Source organism: Raphanus sativus, unplaced genomic scaffold (assembly GCF_000801105.2).
Source record: "Raphanus sativus cultivar WK10039 unplaced genomic scaffold, ASM80110v3 Scaffold2159, whole genome shotgun sequence".
In the NCBI taxonomy this organism is placed as follows: Eukaryota; Viridiplantae; Streptophyta; class Magnoliopsida; order Brassicales; family Brassicaceae; genus Raphanus; species Raphanus sativus.
In genome coordinates this window covers 1-17115 of record NW_026617468.1, presented here as the reverse complement: position 1 = coordinate 17115, position 17115 = coordinate 1, and the positions used below count along the sequence as shown (strand labels likewise).

General features: G+C 41.6%; 3 protein-coding genes and 2 pseudogenes across 3 annotated transcripts; 3 read left to right on the top strand and 2 right to left on the bottom strand.

Annotated features, from left to right (window-relative positions):
* Positions 1-2924: 2924 nt before the first annotated feature.
* LOC108843962 (1-aminocyclopropane-1-carboxylate oxidase homolog 2) lies at positions 2925-4399 on the top strand (the record flags this gene model as incomplete). Its single annotated transcript, XM_056999907.1, is given in 3 exon segments — positions 2925-3462; positions 3549-3870; positions 3947-4399. Coding segments are annotated over 3 exon segments (1115 nt in total), but the record flags the coding sequence as incomplete, so codon positions are not given.
* Positions 4252-7224, bottom strand: LOC108843923 (protein JASON-like; annotated as a pseudogene).
* Positions 7225-7362: 138 nt separating this feature from the next.
* Positions 7363-13740, top strand: LOC108843807 (DExH-box ATP-dependent RNA helicase DExH2). Its single transcript, XM_018616994.2, has 14 exons — positions 7363-7617; positions 7767-7857; positions 7946-8297; positions 8388-8462; positions 8590-8634; positions 8858-8951; positions 9045-9103; positions 9212-9337; positions 9571-9623; positions 9898-9931; positions 10025-10114; positions 10194-11198; positions 11313-12386; positions 12479-13740. Exons 1-14 carry the CDS (start codon positions 7515-7517, stop codon positions 13385-13387), a joined length of 4110 nt encoding a protein of 1369 aa, XP_018472496.1. The 5' UTR covers positions 7363-7514; the 3' UTR covers positions 13388-13740.
* A 224-nt stretch (positions 13741-13964) lies between these two features.
* On the top strand, positions 13965-15295 carry LOC130505302 (oxygen-evolving enhancer protein 2, chloroplastic-like). Its single transcript, XM_056999908.1, has 4 exons — positions 13965-14281; positions 14384-14616; positions 14721-14771; positions 14911-15295. The coding sequence occupies exons 1-4, from the start codon at positions 14035-14037 to the stop codon at positions 15169-15171; spliced, it is 792 nt and encodes a 263-aa protein (XP_056855888.1). The 5' UTR covers positions 13965-14034; the 3' UTR covers positions 15172-15295.
* A 65-nt stretch (positions 15296-15360) lies between these two features.
* LOC130505304 (PTI1-like tyrosine-protein kinase 1) lies at positions 15361-17031 on the bottom strand (annotated as a pseudogene).
* Between the last annotated feature and the right edge of the window lie 84 nt (positions 17032-17115).

Genomic DNA, 17115 nt, shown 5'->3' with positions numbered 1-17115 from the left:
CTACTTATCTTGATGAATAACTTGTTCTCTAAGTAAGCTCTTTTGAAGCTTATCCAACATTCTCCCTTCTAAGCTTCAAAGCTCCTTTGCTTAAATCTTGAACTTGAATCAAATCCCTCATGTCTTTGAACTTGATCTTTGCTAGTGCCTTAGTTAGAATGTCCGCCTTTTGTTCTGTTCCGGGTATATGCTCAACGTCGATCAGCTCTCGTTCTACACATTCCCTGATGAAATGAAAACGTTTATGGATGTGTTTACTGCGCCGGTGAAGTACTGGATTCTTTGCCAAAGCTATGGCAGACTTGTTATCCACACGAACCAGTGTCCTTTCAATCTTTCTTCCTGTGATTTCACTCACTAACTCCTGAAGCCAGATAGCTTGTTTGGCCGCCTCTGTTGCCGCCATGTATTCAGCTTCACATGAGGACAGAGCTACTACATCTTGTTTCTGTGAGCACCAAGATATTGGTGTATCTCCGAGACAAAATAAATGGCCAGTTGTGCTTCTTCCGTCATCCGGATCAGTGTTATGGCTACTATCACTGAAACCAACGAGTTTCTGTGATCCTCCACGCTTGAACACCAAACCGTAGCCTTGGGTTCCTTTTAGATATCTTAATACCTTTGTCAATGCGTCACCATGAGACTTTCGTGGAGAATGCATATACTTACTTAGAATTCCTATAGAGAATGCCAAGTCAGGTCTTGAATGCATCAAGTATCTTAAGCATCCTATCCTTCTTCTGTATAAGGTTGCGTCAATCTCCGGTTCATCTAATGCCTTAGAGAATTGCACACCAAATTCCATCGGTATATTAACTGAGTTGCAATCATCTAATCCAGCTTCCTTTAGTATCCTCAATGCATATGCTTCTTGCTTGATTGTAATGCCTCGTGGACTTTGCTCTACTTCCATTCCGAGATAGTAAGTCAACATGCCTAGATCAGACATCTCAAACTGCTGTGACATCGATCGTTTGAATTCTTTTATCTCCTTCACGGAATTTCCTGTAACAAAGAGATCATCCACGTATATAGCTATAATGAGTAGAGTATCTTTGTCCTCTCGTCGATATACAGAGCTTTCTTTGCTGCACTTTCTGAACCTGAGCTTTCTTAATACTTGATCAAGCTTCGTGTTCCAAGCTCGTGGAGCTTGCTTCAAGCCGTACAAAGCCTTAGAGAGTTTGAAAACCTTACACTCTTCTCCCTTCTTTTCAAATCCCTCGGGCTGAGATACATAGACGTCTTCATTCAACTCTCCGTGCAAGAAAGCTGTTTTGACATCTAGATGATGTATTTCCCATTGGTTTGATGCAGCCAAACCAATTAACAGTCGTATGGTCTCTAGTCGAGCTACTGGAGCGAAAACTTCATCATAGTCAATTCCGTGTTCTTGAACGTATCCTTTTGCAACCAACCTCGCCTTGAACTTTATGATTGTGCCGTCTGCGTTCCTTTTAATCTTAAACACCCACTTGAGACCTATGATCTTTACTCCAACAGGTTTATCAACTAGTGTCCACGTTCTGTTTTTGTTGATAGAACCTATTTCATCTTCACAAGCCATTATCCATCTCTTTTCACCTTTTGCTTCATGAAAATTCATCGGCTCATCGTTAATAGATAGAAGTAACATCTCACACTCTACTTCTGCGAGTAAGATGTAATCCTTGAGATACTCCGGTTTATTTACTTGTCGAGATGATCGTCTCAACTCCGGTACTTGATCACTTTCTTCTTCCACAACAGAGTCAGTTTCCTCTGTTTCATATGACTCTGTTTTTACTTCTGCAGGACTCTGTTCTGTTTCAACCGCCTCTGGAAGTGAGGCTGTTTCACGTTGTACTCCTTCAATGTAAGGACCACTTCCTTTATCTTCTGTAGCTCCCCACGACATGTGAAACATACCCGGTTTACTCTGAGCTTCCTTACTTCCTCCCTTCCAATTCCAGCAAGCTTTTTCATTAAAAATCACATCTCGACTTACAATTATTTTCTTCGTATCAGGGTTGTAAAGCCGATAAGCTTTGGTTCCTGGTTCAATACCGAGATGTACCAAAGCTAGTGATCTGTCGTCAAGCTTTCTTAGTTGACCAGAGTCTATCTTCGCATGTGCCACGCAACCAAACACTCTTATATGAGACACACTCGGTTTCTTGCCTCGTATACACTCATAGGGAGTTTGATTCTTTAAAGCCCTTGTGGGGACTCTGTTGATCAAATAGGTGGCATGACGAACTGCCTCTCCCCATAAGTAGTTAGGCATATTCATAGCCTTTAACATACTGCGAGTCATCTCCATAAGTGTACGGTTTCTTCGTTCAACCACTCCGTTCTTTGTTTTGATTGATTCCCAGATTTCCTTAGGAGTATCGTCATCTCCGAATTGCATTACCAGAGTTTCAGGTACTGATTGATACAGCAGTACAATCGCCATATTTATCTTGTCTTCCTCCTCTGTTCCTGGATCAATCGCCTCCCATACCTTATGAAGCTTAAAGAGAGCTTTCATCTTTTTCACCCAGACATTGTAATTTGTCGTCGAAAGCATAGGACAGACCACTGTACTTGGAACATCTTCTCTTCTTCCTAGTGCAGTCGGAGCCTTTACTTCTGTCAAGTCTTTAGTATCAGCCATGAATACCTTCTTCTTTTCTTCTTAGATACGAATAACCTAGTGCTCTGATACCAAATATAGTCGCCAAGATCAAACGTATGTATGCAAGCTTTTGTTTATAAAACAGTTCTTCGTTTTATATATTCTTAACTTCTTGAGATATCTCTTACAACTTTGATCTCTTTATATAGGCTCTTATCTTGACCTATTACTACTTAAACTAGGAACATAACTTAATCCTAATCCTATTGTTATTCTACTTATCTTGATGAATAACTTGTTCTCTAAGTAAGCTCTTTTGAAGCTTATCCAACAGAGACGACCAAGATTGCTTCATTCGATCGTGTCAGTGAGCTTAAAGCTTTCGACGAGACGAAGACAGGCGTGAAAGGACTCTTCGACGCCGGAGTAACACAGCTTCCACGCATCTTCCACGAATCACCTTCCAACTTAGCAAACCCCAAGCCGCTTTCCTCTGACTTGCTACATCTCACGACCATCCCAACGATCGATCTCGGAGGACGAGTCTTCGGGGACAAGGCTAAGCGCAAGAATACTGTTGATGGGGTCAGGGAAGCAGCAGAGAAGTGGGGTTTCTTCCAGGTTATCAACCATGGCGTTTCACTCGATCTTCTGGATAGGATGAAAGATGGAGTTCGACGGTTTAACGAGCAAGCCCCTGAAGTGAAGAAACAATACTACAGCAGAGATTTTAGTAGAGAGTTTGTGTATACAAGTAACTTTGATCTCTACACTTCATCGGCTGCAAGTTGGAGAGACACTTTCTCTTGTTACATGGCTCCAAATCCTCCAAAACCACAAGATCTGCCAGCGATCTGTAGGTACATGGCTTCATTTTCTTTCAACCTGATGATGGTTTGATTGTGTAGTAGTCTCTATGTGTTCATCTGGTGAAATGTGTTTTCAGGGATGTTATGTTGGAATACTCAAAACAAACTGTCAGTTTGGGGGAGTTTCTGTTCGAGCTTTTATCAGAAGCTCTAGGGCTGAAGCCTAATCACCTCAAAGACATTGATTGCTCCAAGGGCTTGCGCATGCTTTGCCATTACTACCCACCATGTCCAGAGCCTGACCTGACTTTAGGCGCAAGCAAACACAGCGACAGCTCTTTTATTACCGTCCTCCTTCCGGATCAGATAGAAGGGCTTCAAGTTCTCCGTGAAGGGTTCTGGTTCGATGTTCCTCCTGCTCCCGGTGCACTGATCATCAACGTTGGAGACCTTCTCCAGGCAAGTTCTTGTTCACAATCAATGCCTGCTGCTCTAAATCTTCCTATTGGTTCAAAGTGTGTGTGTTTTGGTGCAGCTTATAACAAATGACAAATTCATCAGTTCAGAGCACAGAGTCTTGGCAAACAGAGCGACAGGAGCTCGAGTCTCCGTAGCCTGTTTCTTCACAACCGGCATTAGACCGAATCCTAGAATTTACGGACCCATTAGAGAGCTTGTGTCTGAAGATAACCCTCCAAAGTACAGAGACATCACCGTTAAGGATTTCGCTGCTTACCGCGGTGCCAAAGGACTTGATGGAACCTCAGATTTGCTCCACTTTAAAATATGAACATAGTGAGCTTACTACTTTCTCACACATATTCAACATGGAAATATATGTAATCTTTATCCAGCTTTGCATATTACAAAATTACTTGATGGAAAAAATATCAAAAGAGTGCCTGAGGATGAGAATTCCTAAGAGGAATGTTTATACTTTTTACTCTAAAATTCTTATCAAGTTCAATAAAAGCCTGAAATAAGACTATCTTCATTGCTCATGAATCACGATAGCCCTATGTATGTAACACTGTTCTGTACGAGGGCCAAGTTTCCAGAAGGAAACTACCGAGGTTGGTTGCAATGAAGCTGAGCCTGCGATACGTCCGCAGAGTCTTCTTCATTCTCCACCACTTCAAGTTTCCTGCATCACGCACATTCATAAGTCGCTTATCACTTCTCCCAAGTAATTTTCTTAAATATAGTTGAGATTTAAGGTTCGTACCTTCGAGGGAATAAACTCTGATCACCTTCTTCCGAGAGCACCTTCTCCAATCTCACCTCGAATGGTGTTGCATGCCAGCTCACTTTCTGATCCTGTGTAAGGTAAGAATGAAACAACTCACTGTGTAAAGTTTCTGAATAGTATAGGGAAAACCAACAGAGCCTAGAAAGCAGAAGCTTGAGCACGAGTAATGATACCTCCTTGTATTTGGTTGTCGTATTTGGGATTCCATTCCCATCCCACCATTTGGGTAAAATCTCATTTTGCTCATCCTCATTCCAGTGAGAAGCAACCAATCCAATGATAGGCCTCTCACCTGGCGTTATGGCATTGACTCCCGGTGTCCTTTCGTTACAGTCTTTGTTGGTCGGGTTTAGCCAAGGAGAAAAGCTTGCCTCAAACTTGGACTGTTTCTCATATGAGTTTTCCTCCACCTTTCCCCCATTTGCTGAAGTGGGAGTTTCAGCATCTATCTGCTCTTTGTAAACCTGCCATTTAGCCTGTTCTAGGCTCCCATGTGAATCATCGTGGGTTTTATATACGGATGCATTCTCCATCAGACTGGAAACTGAATGCACAAACTGTGATCTGATTCTAGGCTTTCCCTTTCCTGCTGATTCCATGTTTGCAGGATATATGGTTCCGGGAGTTTGCATCTCATCAGATAGCTTCAATGGGGTTGGATTAGGCGAGCTCAATGCAAAACTAATTTTGCCACGCATCTGGGGTTTTCTTGAACTGCTATTCTCGGAAGAGTTAGAAGAGTGAGATTGTTCAAGATCACAGTCAAACCGCACCGACTTTGTCTTTCCAGCTGTGAGCATTCGCCTGCCAGATCTATTCAACTCACCCTTGACTGCAGTGCCAATGCTTTCTACTTCATCAGCATCATTAATAGCAGACGTGATCCTTGCATTGTCCCGGACATCGATTACACAACTAATATGAAAGAAAAAGAAAAAAGTGAATTTCAGATTCCAAATATGCGTTGAACCTCTTTAGCAAAAGATGTGAGAATGATGTTAGCATAGAAACCATGCCACTTATAAAGAAACTATGCTAATCCTATTTCATAGCGCAAGAAGGCGAAATGCCTGTTTTAGTCAACAAAGATAACCTCAAGTGCTTTACCTGCTAGGTGTTTCTTCTGAAGTAGATGATGGTCTCCCCACATCTTCACAAGCTTTGATGGGGGTTGGAGATTCATCCACATGAAACCCAAGCGCAGAGCTACTGGAAATCCATGAGTGGAAATGGGAAGATCCCGAATGTTGAGGACTAGTCAGTTTTTGGGACGCTTTCCTTATTTCAATAGGCGTCTCCGGTATAGTACCACAAGCTTTAAGAAACCGCGCCTAGGAGTCCACAAGTAAAAATAGATGGACAATCAGACTCTACTGATATATGCAGAGAAAGGATTCTCTGAACATCAAAAGAGCTACCACAACAAATTACTGACAGTTTTTTTTTCTGAAATACAATCCCTGCATTCTCGTAAGAAACTCAACTAATTGCAAGCAATAATGCAAGGAAAACAGATTGAAACAACAGCACATTCGCTATAAAAAAAGAGAGGTAAAGACCATGTCAGTCACAAACGGCACAGATCCTGTTCGTCATACAACTACAAGAAGTATATAACCACATTAGTAGAGGCAAGGCTTCTGATATAACCATACCTCATCCTTTAGGCCATTGTCAATATGTATAGAATCCAAATCAAATCTTTCTTTGCCAGTGCACGGCGAAGAAGCTGCTTTCTCTATAAAAACAAGAACAAATACAGTTACTATTAGCAAGATCTGCACAGAAACAAAACTAATATAAAACACATCAACAAGAGATTTACCTTCAGATTGAAGCAAGGAGGATAAATGATTCTGAGAGTCCTGACCTTTCTGAAGATAAATTACGAAAGGAACCATGTTAAGTAAATGAAAATTACAGTCAAGAAAAGCAAAGAAACAGAGGATGCATCAGCTAAAAACGACCAAACGGAGCTCTGTGATCTATCCATGAAGGATCAATTTCATCTACGATCAGAAAAGCAGCTAGAATAAACACCTAAAACGGACTCGATCATGCAAAGAAAAGATCATATAAAATCAAGAGAAGAGAGATAATTACTCTGGAATTGGCGAGTGAAGAGCGAGAGACGAGATTGCTAGTAGATCGATCGTCTCTGTCTCTGCCGCGGAAGCAGTAGAGAAAACAAGCCATGACTCTGCAGGATGATATATTGAAGAATCTGAGCACGAATCTGCACAAGAGACTTAGGTTACGCTTCATCAACAGCCACAAGAGAGCTAGGTTTCGCTTCATCAACAGCCGTCTCATATCATTTGATTTCTTCAAGGGGCGAATAAGAGAGCGAGAGAAACCTCCAAAGTCTCTTTTTCAATTATGAGTGAATGATTTTCCCGAGAAACACGCAGAAAATGAGAGAGAGAGAGTGAGAGCCGTTTCTTTATAGGTATTTGAAATCAAACGCTGCGAGGGAAGTAATCAGGTGCGCGCGGGTCTTCTCCGATCACAAAATCAAAACGTATCAAGCATACGCGTGTGGAAGATTGATTACCAGATTTGACTCTGCGACGTCTCGAGATACTGGATATTGGAGTTGGGGCGTTTCCGTTTATGGGCTTTTCAAAATAAATGGCCTCAAAGGCCCATTTAGGAATTTTTTTCTTCTTTTCTTTTCTTAAAATAAATAAATTAATTAATTTAATGTTCAAACCAGAAAATAGGGTTTAAGGAGGGAGGCGGTGGCGGAGAGCAGAACGGAAAACTCAATCAAAGAGCTCCTCTCTGAAGCTCACAGGCCGTAGTAAAGTCTCTCTGCTCACTACTGTCGATAGAAACAAACCCCTGATAATCGATGGGGAAGAAGATGAATAGAAATCAAAACACAGAATCCTCGGAATCCTCTCGGATTTGGGCCTCCAAGTTCCTCAAGGAGTTTCGCGCCTCCGGGAACCATTGTGAGTTACCTCGTCGACTCCTTTTCTTTTGATACTGAGATTCAACTTAAACTCCTATGCTCTCTACTTGCAATTCGTAATGTTTCAGTTGTTTGATTAATTGATTGATTGATTGATAGTGATTGTGTTTTGCTTTTAACTTTGTGTAGCTCACACGTTTGATAACAGTCTTACGAATAACGACCGTGGCATTATCCACCAGATGTGCCAGAAGATGGGTCTCCGATCAAAAAGTTCCGGGTCAGTTTTGGATTGTACTACTTGAGAATTGAGAGTTGAGAGAGAGCCTAGTTTCTGATTCTGATTCTTCTTCTTTGATTCTGTGTAGGAAAGGGGATCAAAGGCGTCTTACCATTTTCAAACGTGCACCTCGCCCTTCAGTCTCAGACAGAAGAAATAAGACAACATATGGCAACGGAGATGCCGATGAGAAGAAGCTCAAACGTGTCTCATTTCCATCGGAGGCGAAACCTGTTCTTCAGGAGTTATTTACTCGATATCCGCCTTGCGACGGAGATACTACAGGGACGTCACTGGGGATATATACTGGACGCTCCTCCGGGAAACAGCGGAAGTGGAAAGATGACTTCTTTGGCAAACCTCAGATGAACAAAGATGATATTCAAAGTAGGGCGGCGTCTCTGAGTTCTAGACTGGCAAACGACAAAGATTTTCGAGAGGTTTTTTGGCAGTTTATATATATTTTCAAAATGATTTGTAATTTCTACTTATCTAATACATAATACGATATATCCTTGTATTTGAAACAGATCTTTGGAGCACGGACAAAGCTTCCCATCGCATCCTTTAGAGAGGCCATCACATCTGCAGTGGAATCTAATCAGGTTATATGGGGGTTTAGATATGTTCTCTGTTTTTCTATATCATCATTTGGAGTGTGTGAGCAGTTGTGCTTTCAGTGGGGGATTTCCACTTTCTTTTTGAAAGTCTTTATTTATATTGTAAATGCAGGTTGTTCTTATTGCTGGTGAAACTGGCTGTGGGAAAACTACTCAGGTGCGTTATTTCCTCTTGTTGTTTGTTTTGGCGGAGCCAAATATTTATGCTTGTAAAAAAGAATTTAGATTTAGTGTTGTGGTATGAGAGTTTGTGCTGTGTGCATGGACATGGCATTGCCATATCGATTTTTAATATTTACAGTTACAAAGCGTTTTTATTCCAAACAGCAGATTCGTTTACTTGTGAAGCTTCTCATGTGCCTCATTTGTTAATACTTTAGGTGCCTCAATATCTTCTAGACCACATGTGGTATAGTAAGCGAGAATCTTGCAAAATCATTTGCACCCAACCACGTCGTATCTCAGCTATTTCAGGTTAGTATTTATCTGATTCAACTCCTGTGAAGTTTTCAGCGTTGTAATTTTAATGCATGCCGTAGCTTAATGCCTTACTTTACTGTTTTGAAGTTTCTGAACGAATTTCTTGGGAAAGAGGTGAAACTATAGGGAACAACGTCGGCTACAAGGTATGGGGGAATATTTGTTTGACATAAACGTATTCATATGATAGAGATATGTTAATGGCTGCTGGTAAAATCATCCCTCCATATCGCGACTTTATGATCCAAATGTAGGTGCGGCTGAAGAGCGAAGGTGGAAGACAGTCATCAGTTGTTTTCTGCACGAATGGCATTCTGTTGAGGGTGCTTGTAGGCAAAGGCGGTGGTAGCTGTGTTCCTGATATAACTCACATTATTGTGGTAACACATTTTTGTTTGATTTAGGATATGCTTTTCATGTGTTTAGTAAGTATGCTTTTCCTGGTTTCTCTGGTAGGACCGTAGGAGTTAATTTGATTGAATAATTTCAACATGAAATTGTCAGTCACTTTTGTCTGCCTTGTTGTATCTGTTTGTCATCTTAGGTTCTCGTTTTTGTATAAATTGATTTAGTAGTTGTCTTAATTATCAATAACCTCTATGTTACTATGTAGGATGAAATTCATGAAAGGGATTGCTACTCTGATTTCATGTTGGCGATTATAAGGTACAGTCTCTAGCCTTCTTGAACACTAGAGTTCTCAGCTTGTCAAATTTTGGACCAAAAATAAAAATCTATATGTAGAATAACTCATCACATTGCTATTGTTCAGTTGTGTCGCACTATGCTATTAGATGCCTAAACTGCTTTCCCTGTACACTTATATATAATCCTTTAATTGAACCTAAGCCATGAAAAAGAGAACTATCGTGATATATTTTCATTTCGTTGGGGAGATAGAACTCGGATCAATTTGTGATGTTTTTCTTTTTGTCTTCAGGGACTTCCTTCCTTCAAATCCTCATCTCCGACTGGTTAGTTCAGATCCTTTACTTACGACTCTTCTTCGTTTTACCCTTTTGGGGCATAGTTACTGTATAAGAATATTTCTTTTCATGTGGGTGCAGATTCTAATGAGTGCTACTCTTGATGCTGAGAGGTTTTCTGGATATTTCGGAGGTTGTCCAGTTGTCCAAGTCCCTGGATTCACTTATCCAGTTAATTCCCCTCCATTTTTCTCTATAGTCCGCTTTAGTCATATTGTATTGAAAATAATCTTCTTGCCCCTGTCTCTAGGTGAGAACCTTTTATCTGGAAGATGTGCTCTCTGTCCTGAAATCAGAGAAGAATCATCATCTAATTTCTGACGACTCAAGCATACCAGATGGCAAGGGTGATATTAAAGATGAAGACAAAGTTGCTTTAGACGAAGCAATTGAAATGGCATGGACAAATGATGAGTTTGAAGCTCTCTTAGATCTGGTTTCCTCCGAAGGAAGTCACGAGGTTTACAATTACAGGCAATCATCGACCTGGCTAACACCACTTATGGTCTTCGCTGGAAAGGGCAGGGTTAAAACTGTCTGTAAGCTCCTCGCACTTGGCGCTGACAGTAAATTGAAGTCCAAGGAAGGTATGACAGCATTAGAATTGGCCGAAAAAGAGAAGCAATTTGAAGCTGCTCAAATAATCAGGGAACATGCTGATAACGTCCAGTCCAATTCTCAGCAAGCACAAGACTTACTTGATAAGTATATGGCGACAATCAATCCAGAAGAAGTAGACGTGAGTCTTATAGTGAATTTAATGAAGAAAATATGCCGTGACTCAGAAGCGGGTGCCGTTCTTGTTTTTCTACCTGGGTGGGAGGAAATAAGTAGAACGAAAGAGAGACTGCTTGCTAATCCCTATTTTGCAGATAGTGCTAAATATAGCATCATATGTCTACACTCAAGGGTTCCTGTAGAGGAACAGAAGAAAGTTTTTAAACGCCCCCCTCAAGGCTGTCGCAAAATTGTGCTTGCGACAAATATTGCTGAATCAGCAGTTACTATCGATGATGTGGTTTATGTGATAGATAGTGGGCGGATGAAGGAAAAGAGTTATGATCCTTATAACGACGTGTCAACGCTAGAATCTTCTTGGGTTTCTAAAGCGAATGCAAAACAGCGAGAGGGACGAGCAGGCCGGTGCCAACCTGGAATTTGTTATCATCTCTATTCTAAACTTCGGGCAGCCTCTTTACCTGAATATAGAATCCCTGAAGTTAGGAGGATGCCAGTAGATGAACTCTGCTTACAGGTGCTGTTCTTTCTATCGTAGAATTTGTCTATAATGTTCGTGCATGGTGGCATATTATTTGAGATTTTTTTCCATACTTGTTGTCTAACTTATGTTCCTAACTAATGAATTCAGGTTAAGATACTGGATCCGAATTGCAACGTCAATGATTTCCTTCAGAAATTGATGGACCCGCCTGTTGATCAAAGCATTGCAAATGCCTTAACCACCCTTAAAGACATTGGCGCACTGACACCACAAGAAGAGCTGACAGAACTTGGACAGAAATTTGGCCAGCTTCCAGTTCATCCTCGGATTTGCAAGATGATTTATTTCTCCATATTAGTGAACTGTCTGGACCCAGCACTTCTTCTGGCATGTGCAGCCGACACCAAGGATCCATTTACCATGCCCTTGGGACCAGCAGAAAGAAGAAAAGCTGTTGCCGCAAAACGTGAACTTGCGTCGCTTTATGGAGGCCACAGTGATCACCTTGCGATTGTTGCAGCTTTTCATCGCTGGAAAGATGCAAAAAGAAATGGTCAATCTCGGGAGTTCTGTTCTGAGTATTTCGTCTCCCCAAATGCCATGAAGATGCTGGATAATATGCGTGACAAGCTTCATGGGGAACTCGAAAGACATGGGCTCATCCCTAGAAATAACTCAGACTGTAGTCTGAATGCTCACGATCCGGGTATTCTCCGTGCTGTTGTAGCAGTAGGATTGTACCCTATGGTGGGAAGAATGTGCCCACCTTCCATGAATAATAGAAGGTCACTAGTAGAGACCATTACGGGAGCCAAAGTTCGTGTGCTCTCGCTTTCAAACACGTCCTCTAGGGAGGATGATGAAGCTTTAATTGTTTTTGATGAGATCACTCGAGGAGACTGGGACGTGCACATAAGAGAAAGCACCGCCCTTACCACTATACCGTTGTTACTGTTTGCGGGAGAGATAGCTGTGGCTCCTACAGAGAGCTGTGATGCTGATAAGAGTGATGACGAGGAAGGCAACAACGAAGTAGAAACTGTAGGAGATGCGATGGACAAAGACAAAGCAGGTGGTAGGCCTGGAGATAAATTAATGCTCGCCCCGGAAAATTCAGTCAAGGTGGTAGTGGATCGGTGGCTGCCTTTCGAGATGACAGCTATTGAAATTGCTCAAATGTACATCTTGAGAGAGAGACTAGTGGCATCCATTTTGTTCAAGGTAAGAGTAGTTATAATCACTATGGTTGAAGATATTCAACATTTTATTCAGAGTATTGGCATCCTTCTCAACCTTAACTTTGCATTTTATAGGTAAAACATCCGCAAGAAAATTTGCCGCCTCATCTCGGAGCGTCTATGTACGCAATAGCTTGCATTCTCTCATATGATGGCCTCTCAAGACTTTCAGTTCCAATGGTGTCGGAGCTCGAATCAGGCAACACGTCAGGTTTAGATAGCATGGGAGAGAACTTGTTATCCAATCTCGCTGATGGGAATGAGCTACTTGACTTGGTATCTGCTCCGAAGGAAGCTGCTTCAGCAGTAAAGGAACCAGAGAAGGAGAGATCAAGATCCAAAAAGCACAAATCAGCCAACATGGAAGCTGACTTAAGCACTGCTTCGGACGAAGCTGCTTCAGCAGTTGAGGAACCAGTGAAGAAGCGACGGAGGTCCAAAAAGCGGAAATCAGCCAAAATTTTGGATTTGGCTAATGAGCAACCAGAGGCTAACCCAGCCAACGAATCGGATTTGGGTAACATTGAAGAGAGCTTGCCTTCCAATCTTGTTACTGGAAATGAACAACCTGACACAAACACTGCTCCGGCGGAAGCTGCTTCAGCAGGTGAAGAACCAGAGAAGAAGCGATCAAGAAGTTCAAAAAAGCGGAAATCAGCCAAGAACTTGGATTTGGGGAACATTGAAGTGAACGAGCCTTCTGATCTAGCTAATAATGGGAATGAGCAAACAGAAGTTAAGTCAGACAGGAAGGAGAAAGAGAGCATCCCTGCGAATCTTACCAATGGGAATGAGCAATCCGACCCAAACTCTGCTCAAATGGAAGCTGATTCAGCGGCTAAGACACCAGAAAAGAAGCAATCAAGATCCAAAAGGCGCAAACTAGCTAACGACTCAAGTTCAGGTAATAACATGGAAGAGAACGTGCCTTCCACTAGTGGGAATGAGCAACATATAAGCAGTGGTGAAACCGAAGCTGCATGAATGGCTAAGAAACAGAACAATGAGGTGTCAACAGAGCCAAAGTCTGATTTGTTTGAGGAGGGAGAGAGCATGCCTTCCGATCATGTTAAGTTGCATCAGTGGAGAACAAGCAAGGAAGCAATGCCGTGAACTCGCAATGAGCAAAAAGCAGAAGAGAATGGCCGTTATTTATCTTAAAGTGTTGTAACATATTTTGAAATCTCAACGGTTTTGTTAAGTTTTTTTTTTTGTGTTTTACGCTTACATGTTTAGTTAGATGTTTTGTAGGTTCTGCTTCTGTGACATTCTTACTTGGTGCTCAAACTTAAAAGTTTTACAACCTTATTGATAAATGAAGGTAATTGGAGAAGCCAGATCATTATTTAACTAATGTTAGCCGATGAAAGATGATCTTGGAGTGGGTTTAGAGTAAACAGAAAGAACGGTTTAAGAATCCGATGTGGACAAGATACAAAACTCTGACACGTGTCACCTTACAAGACCTCAACAACCTTATCTGGACATCAAGAGAGAGATCCTCTAATATCCAAAACCAACCAATCATCTTCACTCTTGATGCATTATCACACTCCACAATCCTCAAAACCCACTTTCATCACAACTTAACCAGCCAGAGCTCACGAGAGAGACAGATACAGAGAGAGAAAATGGCGTACAGCGCGTGCTTCCTACATCAGAGCGCACTGGCCTCTGCCGCCACACGATCATCATCTTCCTCCTCATCCCAGCGTTACGTTTCACTCTCCAAGCCCGTCCAGGTAGTGTGCAAAGCCCAACAGGCTCATGAAGACGATAACTCCGCCGTCTCTCGCCGTCTCGCTCTCACACTCCTCGTTGGCGCCGCTGCAGTTGGTTCCAAAGTATCTCCCGCCGATGCTGCCTACGGTGAAGCTGGTAAAGAATCGAAAAAAAAAACTAGGATCATTTCATTTTTCAGACCAAATGATTCTTCAAAACTAAAGTGTTGCCTTTATTTTTCATTTCTTGGTTTTGCAGCAAATGTGTTTGGGAAGCCAAAGAAGAACACAGACTTCACGGCATACAGTGGAGATGGGTTCCAAGTGCAGGTGCCAGCTAAATGGAACCCAAGCAGAGAGGTAGAGTATCCAGGACAAGTCCTTAGGTACGAAGACAACTTCGATGCTACTAGCAACCTCAATGTCATGGTCACCCCTACCGACAAGAAGTCCATCACTGATTACGGCTCTCCTGAAGAGTTCCTCTCTCAGGTTTCTTTACTCACTCGACACACCTACACAAATAACCTTATGAACTAAAAAGTCAAATAGATTGAGAGATTTGAGTGATAATTTCGATACTTGGGTCCTTGCAGGTCAATTACCTCCTTGGGAAACAAGCTTACTTCGGTGAGACTGCCTCTGAGGTAAACTTCCCATTTCCATTTGTTAGATTATGGGAACCAAACAAAGATTAAAACACTTTATCACCATTGCTAGTTTATGTCTGAATCTTGGATTAGTGAGCTCTACATAACAGTTTGTGTGTATTATTGGTTCTGGCAGGGAGGCTTTGACAACAATGCAGTGGCAACAGCAAACATTCTGGAGACTAATGTTCAGGACGTTGGTGGGAAACCATACTATTACTTGTCCGTGTTGACAAGAACGGCCGATGGAGACGAAGGAGGTAAGCATCAGCTGATCACAGCCACCGTGAATGGAGGCAAGCTGTACATCTGCAAAGCACAAGCTGGAGACAAGAGGTGGTTCAAGGGAGCCAACAAATTTGTCGAGAAAGCAGCCACTTCTTTCAGTGTTGCTTGAATGTAAAAGCAACTCAAACAGAACAGAACAATGCTTTGCTTTCTTTCTTCATTTGTCTCTTTGTAAAAAAAGGATAATGAAACTAAGCTTTTGAGAAACCTATCAAGATGATGATGGTGCTATATATCTTTGCGGCCTTACTTGTTTACGTGTGGTAAACAGGACTCTAGCTTTCTATGCTTGATCAAAAATTTGAATATCATATGTATAATCAATCATCAAATGAAACATATAATAATATCATCTTTGTAGTTAATCATCACTCACAAAACCAACTTCATTCATATACTGGTAAAGGCAGTGATTACAGATTCTGATAGTTTGCAAATTGAAATAAAAGTTTTCAAGAAGATGGAGCTGCAGCAGGTTTGAGGAGAGGCTGTAGGGCCTTCACAACTATGCTCATATTTGGTCTAAATTCAGCTTCATATTGCACACACAATGCCGCCACCGCTGCTAGCTGCATTTTGCCACAATAAAAACAGATTTGTTTGTGATTTAATAATACCAAGTCTTCTTTCGAATGTTCAACGGCATCATGAAGAGAGAGAGTGAGAGAGGTGGTACCTTAGCAACTGCTTTTGGAGGGTAATCCGCTAGCTTTGGATCAATGCACTCTTTGACTTTATCTTCACTGAGTCTTGGTGTCGCCTAATAGCCAATAACATCATATGGTAAAGGCAGGACAACATATTATATCAAAAAAATGGTCCAGGATTTGGAACAGTGTATACACTTACCCAGGTGACAAGACTTTGTTGACCACGAGGCATGTTATTATCGACAGGTTTCCTCCCAGTCAGAAGTTCTAGAAGTACAACCCCAAAGCTGTACACATCACTCTTCTGAGTTAATTGTCCAGTCATTGCATATCTGCATATGAAAAAAAAAACATATTAGCTGCTTCTTAAGACATTTATACGCATACAAAGCCAATAATGGAAGAAGAAACATTTACTCAGGAGCATGATAACCAAAAGTTCCAAGACTCTGGTAGAGTGAAGACGAGCAGCGTTATCAGGCGATTGGTTTGAGAGATTGAAATCAGAAATCTTTGGTTTGTAGTCTTCGAAAAGAAGAATATTGCTAGATCTTATGTCTTTGTGGATGACAGGAGGCTGAGACTTGTCATGAAGGTATTCCAAACCCCTAGCCGCCTCAACTGCTATTTTCACCCTTGTTGTCCAGTCAAGTGTTGGACCTGGCTGTGCCCCTTGAACTCCCTTCCTACCTGTAATTGCACCAAATATGCAACCAATTACATAGACAAAGTTCTCTCTGTGACAATGGTCAAACCAGGGAGTTTATCTAGAAAGTGAACTGAGTAGAGAATCTTAGAGTGGAAGAAGCTTATCTTACCATGTAAGACGTCATGCAATGATCCCATAGTTGCAAACTCATATGCAAGGACACGGAGCTTTCCATCAACACAAAAACCAAGCAACTGAACGAGATTCTCATGCTTCAGTCTAGAAACCATGGAGACCTAAGAGTAGAGTATTAACATAGCAAGTTGAAAGAAGATGTAGTAAACACAAACTTTCTGAAAAAATGCACAACGCAGAGCAGAGCCAGTAATGGATGAACAAGATTAATAACCTGACTCAAGAAGTCGGCATCAGATTCAGCTTCAGGTGCGGCGTCAAGTTTCTTGAGAGCAACAGCAATGCCATCATTTAATGTGCCGTAGTAAACTCTTCCGTAAGAGCCTTCACCAATCAGGGCCTTGGATCCGAAGTTATCAGTCTTTTCCTTGACCTCGTCCAAAGACAAAGAAGGAACCTCGATGGGAAGAGGTTCCTTCCGCACCTCAGGCTTTGCAACAACAGCTGGTGGTTTTGGATTCTTGTGATTTTGCTGCTACATTGCATGAATGAACCAAATAGAAAAACCCATTATTACATGTTAAAAATCACACAATACAATGCAAAATGGAAAAAAAAA